Raw genomic sequence first — 15,790 nt, 5'->3', positions numbered from 1 at the left:
TTGTGTCATCTATCTATCACAAGTGGTTCATTCACCATCCTCCAATCACTTTGCCATGTTTATCTGTGTATCATGCATTCTCTTGGATGATTTCTCAGTATACATAGTGAACAAACACGGTGCAAAAATACAGCGCTGACACAAACTTTCCTGATTTTAAACCACACACTATCGCCTTATCTGTTCAAACAACCGATTCTTGGTCTATGTACAGCTTCTTCGTGAAGTTCTGGGATTCTGAGTCCAATGTTATTCATAATGTGTTATGATTTACACAGTCAAATGTCTTTGCATAGTCAACAAAACACAGGGAAGCCTCTTTCTGGTATTCTCCATTTCCAGCCAAGATCCATCTGAGAGCAGCATTGATATCCCTTTGTCCTGACTCTGACTTGAATTTCTGGCAATTCTCTATGGATATACACTACAACCATTTGTGAATTATCTTCAGCAAAAGTTTACAGGAATGGTATAGTAAATGAGAAATAATAACAATTAGTAGCTCAGTCTCCAATACACTTCAATATGCATAAGAGTCCCACATCCACAAGTGCCCCAGACTTCTACTTAAATGCTCAACTCTAGGTAAACAGGGTTTGGGACTCATTGACCAATGAAGGAGGCCCAGAGGGGAGGAGACACCCATCCTAAAGGACCCTAGAGGCTAGACAAAGGAGTTCAGACTTTCTCTTTGGGGCTAATGGAAAGGCACTCAGGGGAAGTGGTAAGTAGGGAAGTTTGCAAGATTATCTTTCATTGCTGAAAATATTATAGCTTCTGTGCTAGGAAGGGACTGGTCCCTGCGGTAGCATTTTTCATGTTACAATATCCAAGTTGTCAAGACATAAAACTACAAATTGTTTACGATCTATCTTTCTGTCTGTGTGCCCATGTATTAAAAGCATGTCCTTTCTCACAGCAATAGCTTATCTTTCATTTAAGGCTAATCAAGTGTGTCTGAGTCCGTTCTCTGGAGGTAATAACGTAAGTCATTGTCTGCTGGGGGAAAACCAGCGATTTTAAAGACAAGTGTCCCCCGTATTAAAAAGCCCTCGTCTGATCCCCTGATACACAAATACCAAATAAAACTAGTCACTGTCTGGGTTACTCCACTGATATCTGAGGCCACCAGGAAGGGCTCTGATTGTAGAGACGTTCTCTGGAAGTCTGATCTGCTTCTGCAGATCAAAAACTCAGTTAGCAGCTGATTGACCCACTCTCTGAGTGCCTAGGCTGGACCTAGAGATGTTGTGAACATAAACAGAGCCGGGTTCTGTCTTCTTCAGCTTGTAGCCTAGATGACTCCCTCTCACAAAAGTAGAAAGGAGGGGAGAAATTGAGTGTAGTAAACAATTGATATAAAATTAATTCAAGTTATTAGCCAATTAAGACCATCGGTGTGTTTAGCATTTTTTTAAAAGTTAAATCTTTCCAATTCTGGTTTCTTAATTTGGACTCCACTCTAAGTTAAATGGCTTACATAACTGCAAAGACTAATCCCTTCCAGGGCTCAGTGCTGTCTCCCGATGATTACACATACGAAATACATGAACATCTTTAAAAATAAAAATATCCAGAAACAATGCTGACTCATAGCCACCCTTAGGAGAGGGCTTCCAAAACGAAAATTCCTTATGAGAGTAGAGAGCCTGGTCTTTTCCCCGCACAGTGGTTCAACCTTGCAGTAAGTAGGCCAATGCATAACCACTAGGCCACCAGGGCTCCCTTAACGTCTAGTAGAGGTCTGTTCCCTGCAAAGGGAAGGGAGTCAACATTATTTCTATTTTGCAACAGGATTTAAGGCCTATAGTTCTATCCAAAGCCACTGGAGACTCTGTGGTTGCCCACATTTGAAAGTAAATTTGCTGAGTCAAGTTCACGTATTGCCTGTTCGTAACCCTTCCAACCTTTGGCTTAAAGGGTTGCTATGGTTAAGTGAGAGAGAAGAAAATTCCATTAATCTCTTAGAGATCTCTTTCAAATTTGTTACCTTAAATTTAACAATTTTCAGGAAGTTTTTCTATCCACAGAATCCTTTTGTATTGACCAAGATAGACTACGGTTAGGAGAGAAATAAATATTAGTACAGAACATTTCACTTTAATCAAAACTCCAAGATTCCTTCGGTTGGATTTTCCTTTTATACCCAAGATGGTATTGGTGAAGCCTTAAAATTCAGCAGTGAGTTTACAGACACGCAGGCTGGTGTGCCGAAGCCAGCGTGGAGCACCGAGCAGAGAAATCCTGCTTCATAGCAGCCCCGGATCATTTCATCGTAAATACTGATACCGAGGATGGTGTCAACCTAACTAGGAGGGACCAAATACATAGAACCCTTGAGCTAAAAGAGACTGTGCCGGGCGCAGCACTTCATTCTCTGCTCTAACCCTTCCAAACACTTGCGAAGGATGAAAACCCTCTACAATGAGCCTGACCAAGGGAAGATGTTCCATTTCCATCAACAGAGGGTATGTGTTTCTGTGACACAGAAATTTCGAGCACGATGGGTCAACGAGTTGTCCTCAAAACTGTGGATTAAACAAGAGAGCTTGGCTAAAATGACACCACTTCCAAAAGGGCCCTAGAAAACCAGGTCTCTAAGAAGTCCGCCAAATGAGAGAAGGCAGAAGCAACAAAACACAGCGACAGTGCCATTTCCACCTCTCTTTCCTTTCTCCATTACAATCAAACATGCTTCCGTATTGTGCACCCAGCAGATGATGGAGACAAGAGCAACTGAGGGTGGCCACTCCCTAACTAATTTTTTCAGTCTTCCACTTTACTTCATGCAGAAAAGCAGTCACCGTCTGTGAGTAAAATAGTGAATCAGGCTGGATGTTCAGCCATCACCTCTGTAAGCCTTTCAGCCCCAACTAATAACAACTACCATGGAAAAAGGGCTTCCTCTGGGGCAGGCCTTATGCTCAGGGCTTCACAAATACATCCCACTTTTGTTCTCAAAACACCCTTAACAGGCGGACAAGACGTTTGTATGATGACATATAATTATAAGCAATAGATGTTAGCTATCATGAGTAATGCTTCTGTTATTATAACCAGGCATGAAACTCATGGCAGGAAATCTGGGCCTTATAGACGGTGTTGTACCCACAACTGCATCTCCCCCAAGTATGTATTAGAAGCCTAACCCCTGTCTCTGTGGACGCATTCCTACTGGGAAGCAGGTTTGTCTTTGTTTTGTTCGTTCAATCACACGTCAGTAGAGAGGGTTCTAAATCGAATCACCCATGAGTTATAAAAACAACAACCAAGACACAGATACGTAAACACTGGTGCGGGGAGACACGGCATGTGAGGATCATCTATCTGCAGGCTTGGGAAACAAGGAACCCGGGACTGCTGAAAATGAAGGAATCCAAATGGCCAAGACCCCGATCCGGACGTGCAGCTTCCAGAACTCCTGTGAGAAAGTGCATTTACGTTCTTTAAAGCCATCCGCTCTTAGGGTGTCTGCTCCAGCAGCACAAGGCAACAAAGACAGTGGCTAAGCCACTTGCCCAAGGTTACAGAGCTACTAAATCAATTCAGACTCCGTTCATTGTGGCTTGAAAGTTTGCCAACTACGTAACTCCTGTAGTACATACCAGTCGACCAAGAAATAGAAAATCACATGAAAGGAAACCAGGCCACTATTAAGCAGCAACAGAGACTGGATACAAGGTTCTGCGTAAGCATTTGGGAGACAGAACACTGTGAGCTATAAGCAAGTGCCAAAGGAGGTCTTCCGGCAAGGCCAACTTTGAGGAGAAGAGCATTTCTAGGGTCCCTGCCCTGATTGACCCTTAATGAATCACTATCCCTACACCACTTGATGTCAAGCAGCTTGGCCACCAGATCAGAGGGTGATGTATTGGTTAATTCTGGAACTACAGATACCTCCCCACTACAGACCACAAGCCTGAGCCCCTTGCCTGGGATGCTTAATAGCTCTGACAAGAGGGTAACACATTTCTTCTTTGTTATTATGCCTCATCATAATTGCTTGGAATAAAAATAATAAATTTTAATTCAGCGACGCCTATGGCCGTTGGGCATCTTAACATAAAAGACCGAAAAACATAATTAACTAAACCAAGGCAATATGCCTATTTCCATCCCAGCTCATTAGTATTAATTGATTGGGTTAATTCTCTTCTGTGTTTAAAAGTACCCCTAAAAATAATTTTTTTAAGAGGAAAGGAGGGAAGGGAAAAAATAGACAAGAATTCTGGATCCTACATTCATTAAGGTAAGATCAGAACAAGCATAGCTGAAGCTCTTGGCATGGTCTCCGAGCAGTCTGCCATTTTCCCACGACGTTCATATAGACCAGTACATATCACATCATAAATAACAGAGCAAAACTCTGTCTCTGGTGCCATTTCCTCATTGCCTCAAAGAAATGTAAAACCCTTCTTCCTACTATGTAAATTGTGCGTCTAAGAAAGAAATGTCAGTTCTATTATATAGATGGAGACATGAGTACAGCATAGGGAGCTCAAGAAGTTGGAAGGCTCCTACGGTGGACTGTTGGTTTCCCTCATCTAAGAACCATGTGCTCTCTCTATACTGGTTTCCAAAAGTGTAATATTACTAGAGAGGATGTGACACCTTCATAAAAGAGTGTCTAATGTAGTTCTGAGGTGATCTAGTTTCTCTTAGATTCTCTTAGGAAAATCTTAGGATTATTCCTTTCCGACATGTACATTAACTTCCTGTGGAATATATTCTTCATAATATTGTGGAAGTGGGCAAGAAAGCACTTCCACGGTAACATTCTATGTTTGAAAAGCTTCATATTATTTGATCACTCCAAAGAGGACACCAAAATAACAAAGTAAACTCTATTCAGCTATTTGTCTGATGCCATAAATGGATAGAAAAAGATAGCTGGCAACAAGATGCTCAAAGAATGAATTGTTGACGGTCATGATACTAATTCAATCTTCGACCGGATACTTTTCATAATCCTTCAAGTGCTTTCACCCATATAACAAATTGAGAGAAAATATTAGAAATGTTGTTGCTAGATACTGTCAATTCTGTTCTGACTCAGAGTGACCTGATATATAGCACTGCTCAGTCCTGCAACATCCTCACAAGTGTTGTTCCATTGAAGCCCACTGTTTCATCTTATTGAATATTTGAAATTCAGATCTAGGCAATGCTAGCCAGCTATTCAAGAGTTGGCATTCTTTACAAAATTAGGGTCTTCTCCTTTTATTTATACAACTATTTCACTTAGATGGCTACTGGTTTTAAGACAAGTCTTTTAAGATCCCTATTCTTTCTGATAGCCGGGCACCATCTGATTTCTTCCTCACACTTGGCTATAGCAGCCATATCTCCAGCAATCACTTCACGAGCGGGAGTATAGAACAAAGGCACATCGTGGGTGTGAATTGTTCTTAGATTAGGGTTTACGATTAAGTGATAGTTCAAAGTCCATTTGTATATCTAATATATATATATATATATATATATATATATATATATATATATATATATATATATATATATATATCCCTGGTCCAAATAATTTAAGTAGTCTCCATAAGACATTTGGCAATCCTAATAATTGTATCATCTTCTATGTAATATAAAAATAGAATACTGCCTAATCCAGGAATATTCAGGAAAAACCCTATCGGCAGGTGACAGGTTTGGGTTGCTAAGATCTGTCAGAGTGAGAAGCCAAGTGTATCGTGCACGAATGCACATGCCTCTGTCTCTCCCCTTCCCCTTTCTCTCTCTCGGATCCTTCCTTTCCATCTTTGTTTCTGGTCCTCTTGACACTTGTTTCTTGACTAAACTTTTAACTGGAACTAACTCAAGAAGAAGCTTTAGCCGAGAAACTTCTTTCAAAAAGCTGCATAAATAAATATAAGGGAAAGACACTATCCTATGGAAGGACAGGGCATGACATAACACAATTTGGCTTTTATAGGTAGGTCTAAATTAAATGCCTGCAAACACATCTTTTCTCTGACCTAAGGCTTTGAAGGTGTCCTTTTAGCTTGCCACTGTCACGCGGTTTATGGGTGTCCATGGGGTAGCAAACCTCAGAGCTCCTGGCTACATGAATGAACCCATACACAAACACAGGTCCACATGCAAATATACAAGCCCACGTGTGCATACAAATACAATCATATATGTGCACACATATACAGACCACAAACATAGGACAAGAGGCCAACCTAACAGACCCATTTTCCCTAAAAGAACACTAACTAACTGACTTAGCTGGAAACTCCACTCGACCCTGCAGAACAAAGCAGCTTGCTGGGTACAGAATGACAAAATGCCTAATGCAAAAACTCTACTTCAGTCTATAAAGAGAAAGTGTCCAAATTGCTTCAATTTATGTCTATTGAAAACATCCTATTTTCCCTTCATACAGTCATGACTTCGCCTCAATAGAACAAATGCTTGTGTAAGTATCAAATATATGTATAGTAAAGAATAGTGTTTGGGTGCAGAATTTTATCAGCAGCCACAACTAATCACATTTCCCAAGCAATTTTCATTTGCCAATGAAGAGAGTCGCTTTGATAACCCTTCCTTACCCAGGAAATGTTTTGTATTCCCTACTATCAGTCACTGAAGAAGACAGTGGTTTTTATTCTCACTTCACCGATAAGGAAACAAATGCCCAAAGAGATGAAATAACGGACTAAGCCATTTGATGATATGGTGGAAAAGTTGAAATTTGAATTCTTAGTCTATTCCAACTTCCTGGACCCTAGAGCTATGTGACCGATTTTGCAATAAGAAAGCCTATTTATATGACTTTCCATGGGACCAAGAAGTCAAAACCACAGCAGGGTAAAAGCAGGAAGACATGGCTTTCTTGGCAGGAGATTTCAAAGGCAGCAGCATTAACCAGTTTCAGGGCATTTTGCTACATTGTGGGGGCTGCCCTGGATAAGCATGACTACAAAGTGCTTGCATGAAGAGGCGTATTCTTTGAGAAGACCGTTAACCTTCTTTGGTTAAAACAACAATAATAAAAGAATCAAGCAACTGTGCTTACAAGAGGCAAAAGAAAGGGCTGCCACTTCGAGCCCTCTGACCACTTCTTCCTCTTCATAGCAAGAGCGCCATTGATCCGCAAATAAATTGTCAACCAAGTTCTGGAATGTATCCAGAACATTTCCCTCCCTCCTGCCCCCTAAGAGCAGTAGCATTACAGACACAATACCAGCGATTTGCAAACTTCACAAACCTTTAATGTGCAGTCTGTTGAGGAGGCTGGTGTTGGTGTCAAGCAGAAGCCACCGGCCACTCTCCACCGTGACGTTGTCGCCATCTTGTGGCACTCCTTCGGGAAACCAGCTGTGAGCCCTGGACCATCTCTGGCAAAACTGCAAGGCAAAGTTGCCCTGGAAAACAGACAGGGTTGCTCCTGTGCTTGCTTGTTTTTCTTTGGGCTGTGCTGTCTTGTTCTGCATTTGTGGGTTCTAGATGGGATCTTATGAGTGATCCATCAAAAGAGAATTTCTTAAAGGCAACCAAATTCATTTAAGTGTCTCAATAAAATTAGTCACCCCTCTCTTCTTCATGCAACCAACTCAAAACCGAGAAAATCAATGAAGGGGCAAAGTTATATTTGAAACGTCCCCGTGAAAGTCCCCTGGAATCCTCCCACAATGCACTGTTTGTTTTTGCCTTTCCCTTCCCTCCAGTGCAGGACTGCTTCCATCTAAGAGAGGGGTCGATCCCATTTTTTATTTTCACAGACATGTATTGAGTCTTGGACGCAATGTCATAAATAGACTGGAATAGGTAGAATTAAAATGTTCTGCTTGATGGGTGGCATTTTGCTTTATGTAATTGGTATCATTTTTCACGGGCTCTACTGCCAAGTGTTCCCGTATTATAGGAATATCCCTCTTTGCAAGTCTTCCGATTCATTCTGCCACTCCAATTTGTTTAATGCTACCCTTGCCTGCCCCTGGATGCTGGTTGTATCCGTGCTGAACACAGCCCATGCAAAGGCAAACTGCTAGCTGGCTTCAGATGACAAGTCATCAGTCTGGAGCCATGGAGGCAGGAGCAGGAGGAAAGTGGAAAGAGGTCGCCCTCGCCCTAAGGACTGAGGGGTGAGAAGGAAGCAGCCCCTGTCCGTCCCAGCCTTCAACCCCTCTCAGAGAGCTCAGCTTTCCTTCGAATTCACCGTCACACTGAAGTCGTGTGCTTTTTTAAACAAGGATAGAAAACCACAGACAGCAGTCCACCTTCGGCTTCTGCAGAAAAGCCTGGAGGCTCTCTAAATGCCCTGTGTGGCTGTAGCACTGTGATGATGATGTCCGCTGCTCTCAAGTCAGCCCCGAGTCATGGCGACCGATAGGGTTTCCACTGGCCAATTTTCAGGAAGAGATCACCAGGCATTCCTTCCTAGGCTGTCTAAGCATGGACACTCCACTGAAGCCTGTTTAGCATCATGGCAACATGCAGACCTCCCCTGGCAGGTGAGCGATAGCCATGATTCAGGTTCATTGACCAACAACTGAACCCTGCCTGCCATGTATGAGAGAATTCGACTGCGGAACCATCACTTCCCTCAGAATTATGATAAATAAAATGAAATCAATATATGCTATGCGCTCGAAGGTATTCATATACAAAGCATATGTATGCCCCTCTCCACACAGTTTTTTTCTCCCTTCATCCAACTCACTGCAAAGCCTGATTTCCTGTGCTAACACTACCCAGAAGGCCCTCTTGAGGGGTGTTAGGGGCAGAGCACACACCGGAAATTGTGCCCCGGGGTATTTGTGAGAGGGGAACGGGACAATGCATCGCCAGATCTGTTGACTTTCTGCAAGCACATCCTGCTCCCCAGGAAAGTCCTCCTGAGGACTACGCGTCACCCAACCACCTAAAGTCCTGAAAGCAACAGTCTTTTCCTTCTCTGTGTCTACAAGGGAGAAACAAAAGCCTGGCTTCATCCCAATTTAAGAGATGGAAGGATGAGAAAGTGTATAAGCCATCCCAACACCCTAGGGTGAAGAAGGGGTTGTATGCGGACATGCACGTGCGTCGTTGTGAACCCTGCCTGCTTGGTGATCCTCCATAGGCTGCAAGAGAAGAGGAGTAGTTCAATGCTAGATAATCTCACAATGGAGCGCTTGTCATATGTCAAGTGAAAACCAACTCAGCCACAGGAAGGAAACATTACAAGCCCTGGTGGCATAGTGGTTATACATTGGGCTGCTCTCAGGGAGAAAGTTGGGGCCTTCTACTCCTGTTAAGGGTTACAGTCTCAGAAACTCACAGGGGCAGTTAGTTCTACCCTGTCCTGTAGAGCCTCTATGAATTGCTGTTACATGTTCTAATCATCTCTTCATTCACTCCCATAGAATGTATGAAGAGGAAAAGAGGGGAGCAGAAGAAACTGGAGGGGAATAAAGTCGGGAGAGGATGGGAAAGGCTGAGGTGGATCAAAAAGGGACATCATTTCCACAGGAGAATGAACCTTTGAAGAAGCTGGGAATTCTAGAAGGTCACGTTCTAGAGAAAGTCAATGTCTTTGTTCTAATGACTCTGTTTCAGACAGTGCTTCCTAGCTTAGACCGTTTAAAGCACAGATTCCCCAATGCCATCACAAACCTGCTGAATCAAAAATTTATGAGGTAGGGTCCAGGAATCCACAATATTTAATAATCTCGTCAGATGCCAGGCATTAATACTTGAGGAAAAACTCAAGACAATGATGAGCTGTGGGGGTGGGGGGGAGTGCAGAATAGAACCAAGATGTGGGCTCTGAGCTCAGGAGCTTCATGAAGACCAGCAAGCTGAATGGGTTGACATGTGGAAGGGCTGTAAGAACCATGAAGAATCCACCAGTACAGCTCCTCCCAATGCAACAACTTGATGGTAGGTCCACAGCCTACCCTCAGAACTACAAAGTGAATGGAATGTATGGTCTCAGGGAAACCCTTTGGCACAGTCTGACAGTAAGGAACCTCCTGATCTTCCTCTTTCATGAACGACTTTACTAATATGTTTATCTCTTATAATTAGGGTGGGTATCTGGCACCACATAAACCAGAGGTTTTCAACCTGTGGGTCACGACCCCTTTGGGGGTCAAACGACCCTTTCACAGGGGTCGCCCAATTCATAACAGTAGCAAAATTACAGTTATGAAGTAGCAATGAGTGCAATTTTATGGTTAGGGGGTCACCATAACATGAGGAACTGTATGAAAGGGTCCTGTGCGCCATTAGGAAGGTTGAGAATCACTGTAAGAACTTTGTCTTATAATTAGGTATATCATTAGGTATATTTTCCAACATCTTGGCCTGGCCTGTCAGCCTTAAAACATTACTCCATTCAATCGCAGCACAAAGAATGGGAAGTCAATGTGGTTAGCTGTTCTCTATGGACGGGAAAATAAAGGCTCAATGGGCAGGATGGCAAGAGGGTCATGGTGGTGGAGACAGCCTGGCACCTAGCAGCTCCCACTTCCGGCTTCGTCATAGACTGGTCTCTCTTGGAACATTCTTCCCTAAAATATGAGGAGACTTTTAAAAGTTTATGCACCATTATCTTTCCATTCTATTTTCCATGACCGTGTGAAATCCCCTTGCACCTGCATGTCTCACTCTTACTTTATTCGAGCCCTCTACTCAAAGGTCACCTCCTTCCTGTCTCCTTGTCTCACAAATAACACTTCTAATCTCTCACTCTCCCTCAATACTGCTCCATTTTTCTTCCTAACACTTATCATTACTCGATTAGACAATTCCTTGTAGATGTGTAGGTCCATTGAACTTCTTCAGTGAAAGCAGAGACTTTGTTTTGGCCCTAGTTATTTCCCTACCTCCCAGAAAAGTCCCCCGAACATAGTAAGTGTTAAATAAAATATTGATCAGTTTATTAAATGAAGCTTCTCTCTGCTAATCCCATGCACACATTTTCAGATAATTTATACACACACCTCTTCTTCATAAAATAGATGTGTTGCTCTTTGGGTTTGGCCTGTGCATTCACGACCTGTACGGTGTTTTCAAGCTCTCTCAGTAGCTTAAATCAAATGATGGGAAGTGCATCTGGATTAGAGCCCGAGACGAATTCATTTTTCCTCTGAAATACTCCACAGGTTTTTTTTTCCCTTTTTGCTTGAATTCCCTTATTCAATGTGATACATTTCAAAAATATATGGTTGTGAAGCAATCACTTTAAAGAAATCTACATTTCTCCGTGTAAAAACTTCTCTTCAGTATAATGCAATTATTCTAAGATGCATAAATTTTACAGGCGATTTATGATTTAACACAAAGCCAATCATTAAGTTCTAAAGAGAATGTGTGGGTAGCACAAAGTGTTAGCACACACCGCTGACATCTGAAAGGCGGGGGTGTCTAGTCTTCCCACTGGCTTCTTAGAAGAAGGCTTGACAATCTCTTTCTAAAATATCAGCCATTGACAACTCAACAGAACCTGGTTCTACTTTGACACACTTCTGGATCTCCCTGAGTCAGAATTGACTCATTCTGTGTGTTTGTTGGTTTTGTAATACTAAAAGGTCCCCCAAATTAGCCTCAATTCACTTGCCAAGTAGCTGAAGAAACGGGAGAGCTAGTTACCTCCATACGAACCCATTGGCAGTCCTTCGATGATTACAGGCATGTAGAGTTAGCATTTTAACATCTCGTTTCACAGTTAGCATTGCTGGTGGCATCATTTCTACCTGGACCCTCTACCAGGATGCCTCATCAAACGCTGAGGAGGGCTCATTTTCTAGTAAAAGGGATTGACAGTGATCATCCTAGAGCAATGACTGGGAGAGGGTGGCAGGACCAGGCAGCACTTCTTACCATTGTATGTAAAGTTGAAACCAACTCCATGACCGGTAACAGCAACAATGTTTTTTGGACATCTTTATCCTCCAATCCCTTTACTTGATTGACCCAATCAAGAAAAAATGGATCTTAACTGCATTGATTAAAAAAAATGCCTTTTCCAGATATTTGAATGTCTATCTGTTAACACCCACATGACTTTCGGTTGAAAGTCATGCTCTGAATTAACAGCACAGAACCTAATAGAAGTTCTTTCCACCATGTCCCCGAAGGTATACAGCCTGCACTTCTATTTTCTCCTTTGAGCATATGGGTGCAGGGATGGAAATGGAGGTCTGAGAACTGTGCAGAACATGGCGGCATCTTGACTTCGATATCTACAGCCTCAAATAGACAAACAAAAACAAATCAGGAACAACTTTCCTGCCGCAGCTAGGAAGCGTGGGCAATCTGTTTCCTTCTTCCAGCACGTTAGCATTCTCTGAACTTCAGGGAATGTGCAGCGTCTGCAAATCCTACGTATCACCTTAAATGTACTTGCAACGCCCCCAGAGTGATCTTGAAAGAAGGCGTTGCTCAGCGAGTTGGAACGCCAGGCAAAGCAAAGACCTATCTGTGAGCGTATGTGTTGAACTGGGGTGCGGAGGAGTGGGGATATGGGAATCACTCTAGTCACCATGTCTTGTGGGTGACAAAGACCAGGAGGAACAGTTAGACCCTTCAACAGAATGCATTCTTCCCCAGCATGTAAGACCTCAAAATAGGAAGGGACAGGCCCTTGTAGTCACCGTTCTCTCCACCACCTGTCCTGTTTTATTTTCTCCAGAGTATTTCTCAACACCTAGAGCACTGTGTGCAAGCTTCATGGGACCACGCTGGCTGCTGCTATCATGTCTAGAACAGTGACTGGCATATGGTAGGCCCTCTTAAATATTCTCAAGTTTCTAAATGATCAACTGTTGTTTAGGCTTCATTTCACTAGACTATAATTAGAAATACAATTTAAATTAACTAATGTAATTCAAGATGAAGCTGTAAATATATGTATTATTTTTCTTCAGTGCTCTTTCATGTGAAAATATTTTAAATTTGTAGAAATAAAATTTTCTTTTCTGTTATATCCTCCATTGTCCCATAATGGAATTCCCTTCCCTCATTCTGAAATAAATATAAATTATTTTCTCCTTGGTTAGTATAGTCTTATATCGCCTGTTCATTTAGCATTTATGTTGATAGATATGACCATTTTTCTTTGTGTTTTGTTTTGCTTTTTTTATCTAGTTAGATGCCTGCATGGGCACCACTTACTGAATATTATTTGCTCTCCCAGCTAATACCTATCACTATTTTAATAGCTATAAGCACAATGGCGTATAATATTAAAATTATTGACCAGCTAAAATCCGAACACTTTTATCAATGAACTAATGTAAAGGTATCTGTCTGAAATAAGTGTGACCTTGTCCTCTTTCTGAAGGTGACCACTTTAAAACTGAGAGACAGCAAATAGCCAGATAATTCAAATAAAGTGTGATTAATTCAATAATTAAAGACATAACCAAAGAACTGTGGGAAGTCGGAGGATTAGATGCCTGACTCTGGTGGAAACTGCCTTACAGGTGAGCACCAGTACATTAATCAATTAAAAAAAACAGAGAAAAAGAGAGAGGGGGCGTTATGTGTAAAAATTAACACTGTCTGAGATTATTTTAGCTAGTTATGAAATAAAAGATGTTCATCATTGAAAATTCAACTATCTGCAAACCCAGGATTAAGGATAGAGCCTCTGACCTATAATTCAATAATTCTTTAGGGAACAAAAAGGAAATTAAATTAGCTTGGCATAATTTGTTCTCGCTGAGCTCAGGCTAGCTTTCAGAGATTACTGTCATCTTCTGGTGTTCATAAACCATGGGCGATTACAGGATAACAGCAGAAAGTCTTTCCACACCGACCAGGACATCGGCCGCCCAAAGAAGCATCAGCAACGTGGTTTCACAAAGACTGTGTCCAATTCAGATTTGACCTTGGCTCCTCCATAGAAAACCAGACAATAAGTGGCTGATCTCCCAGGCTGTCACCGTTCCTACGCTCTGTGCTTTCTCCGAGATTGTTGATACAATTCAGTGCTTTGTATTTGTAATCAATTTTAGCACACCTGAGCTTCAGAGGACTCTGACAATCTGCAAGCAGAACAAATGTACAAAGTCTTTCTTGGGCTTCTTGAGTCTCCACTTAGCCTCTAACAATATTGCTTCGCAGGTCATTCATTTTACTTATTAGAGAAAAAACAATGATGAGAGCCCTTGGTTGTTGAATGCCCCAAAGTCCCAAGCACAGTGCTAGGCATTTTACTTAGTATTACTGATCCTCACAACAGAGAAACATAGCCAAAAATACGTGGCTAAGGCTCCCTGTTCAGGAAAAGAAAAAAAAAAAAGGTTCAGTGCCCTGCTGGCAATTTAAAAGTTCTGTGTACATCCCAGGCAGGATACAGCATAGACCTCTACTTCTGCAGTTTCCCTGGATTGTTCCAAAAATCCCCATCCACCCACCCTCACCCCCACTAGGGAAGGCAATAATGCCTATATTGGGAAACACTGAGTTAAAGTATAATCTTAAGATCAATAATACTAGCTACGGTTTATGAGCTCGATACTCAGACTATTTTTGGACGTCTTGCCTGGAACTGCAGCGTGTTTGCTCATTGAATACAACAAGCATTTCCTGTGCTCCCACTGCAGAGCAGGCACTGGGCTAGGCCGTGGGGATACGATTGCAAGCCAAACAAATGCCTGCCCTCGTTGGGTTTACATTTGAGGGGGGAGAACTGATAAATATATAAAACAGGGAGTGTGCTAATAAAAAGGAACTAAAAGTAGAACAGAACCCAGCAACCCCACTACTAAGTACAGAGCCCAAAGAATTGAAAGGAGAGATTGAAAGAGAAATGTGTACACCAGTGTTCATTGCAACACTGTGCACAATCACCAAAAGGTGGAAGCAGTCCACATGCCCATGGACAGATGAAAGCAGGTTTGATGTTGTAGGAAGTTGCTGTCAGATTGGAAGACAGACAGATACATACCTAGAAGCAGAATATCGGATGTGGTGAAAACAAATGTGAGATGGTCAAGTACAGATTAGTAAGGACCCACAGTAATTTCATGCTTAGTCTATTAGGTACTCTGACACTGTCCCGAGTATATGCTAACTTGTACTCTTAGTACAATAATAAGTGACATTATCCAAAGCCCTACAGTATTCTTAGTGCAACATATAACTCACTCCATCAATATTGAAATATTTTCAAAGTAGAACTCTGTGTAAGTAAAAATAAGAAATTACAATACAGGTAAGTAGGACTTTAAGAATGGGCAAGCAAGAAGACTTTATAAAAGATAAGCATTTAAGGACTGGAACAGCAGGCTCAATTTTTCTTATTATCCGGTAAGCAGTAAGTCCCGTGTAAGCAATGGCCCGGTAAGCAATGATCTAGCAAAGCTGATGACAGAAAGGCAAGGAGAGGCATGGGCAAACGTGTGTGTGTAGAGTGTGTGTATGAAAGCCGCGTGTGCACACACAGCCAAATCATAAGATTGACATATACACGCTAGCCTGCTCCGCAGAGCTGACAGACTGCCATTTAACCAGCAAGCACAGAGCACATGTTCTGCTCCCAGTCACCAGTAAGAGACAAGGTTAACATTTTAAGTGATGGACGATCGCGTGTTATTTCCCCCATGCAATGGACCCGTGACTGCACCGCCTTTGAAAACACTTAATTTCCAGGATTGAATACATGGGGTGCACTTTCCCTGCCACGGACCTTTGACAGCTCCTCAGTTTCATATACCATGGGAACGTGCTTTTTTTTTTTCTTTTAACTTCTCTTTTTTTCCCTCCCTTTTACACCTGACGGGAAACAAAATGAGTACGTGGTGGCAGAGGGAAAAGGAGGCGGCCTGAGAATGAGAAC

General features: G+C 42.1%; 1 protein-coding gene across 1 annotated transcript in view; it reads right to left on the bottom strand.

The window, feature by feature from the left end:
- The window catches only part of PKHD1 (PKHD1 ciliary IPT domain containing fibrocystin/polyductin), a 588,229-nt gene that overhangs the window by 395,878 nt on the left and 176,561 nt on the right, over window positions 1-15,790 (bottom strand). The window contains exon 35 of the mRNA XM_075554069.1: window positions 7,229-7,385. Within this exon, the coding sequence (XP_075410184.1) occupies window positions 7,229-7,385 (157 nt within the window). The remainder of the gene's footprint in view (window positions 1-7,228; window positions 7,386-15,790) is intronic.

Source organism: Tenrec ecaudatus, chromosome 7, assembly GCF_050624435.1.
Source record: "Tenrec ecaudatus isolate mTenEca1 chromosome 7, mTenEca1.hap1, whole genome shotgun sequence".
In the NCBI taxonomy this organism is placed as follows: Eukaryota; Metazoa; Chordata; class Mammalia; order Afrosoricida; family Tenrecidae; genus Tenrec; species Tenrec ecaudatus.
Note: the sequence above shows the minus strand (reverse complement) of the source record. Positions and strands in the feature narration are given on the sequence as shown.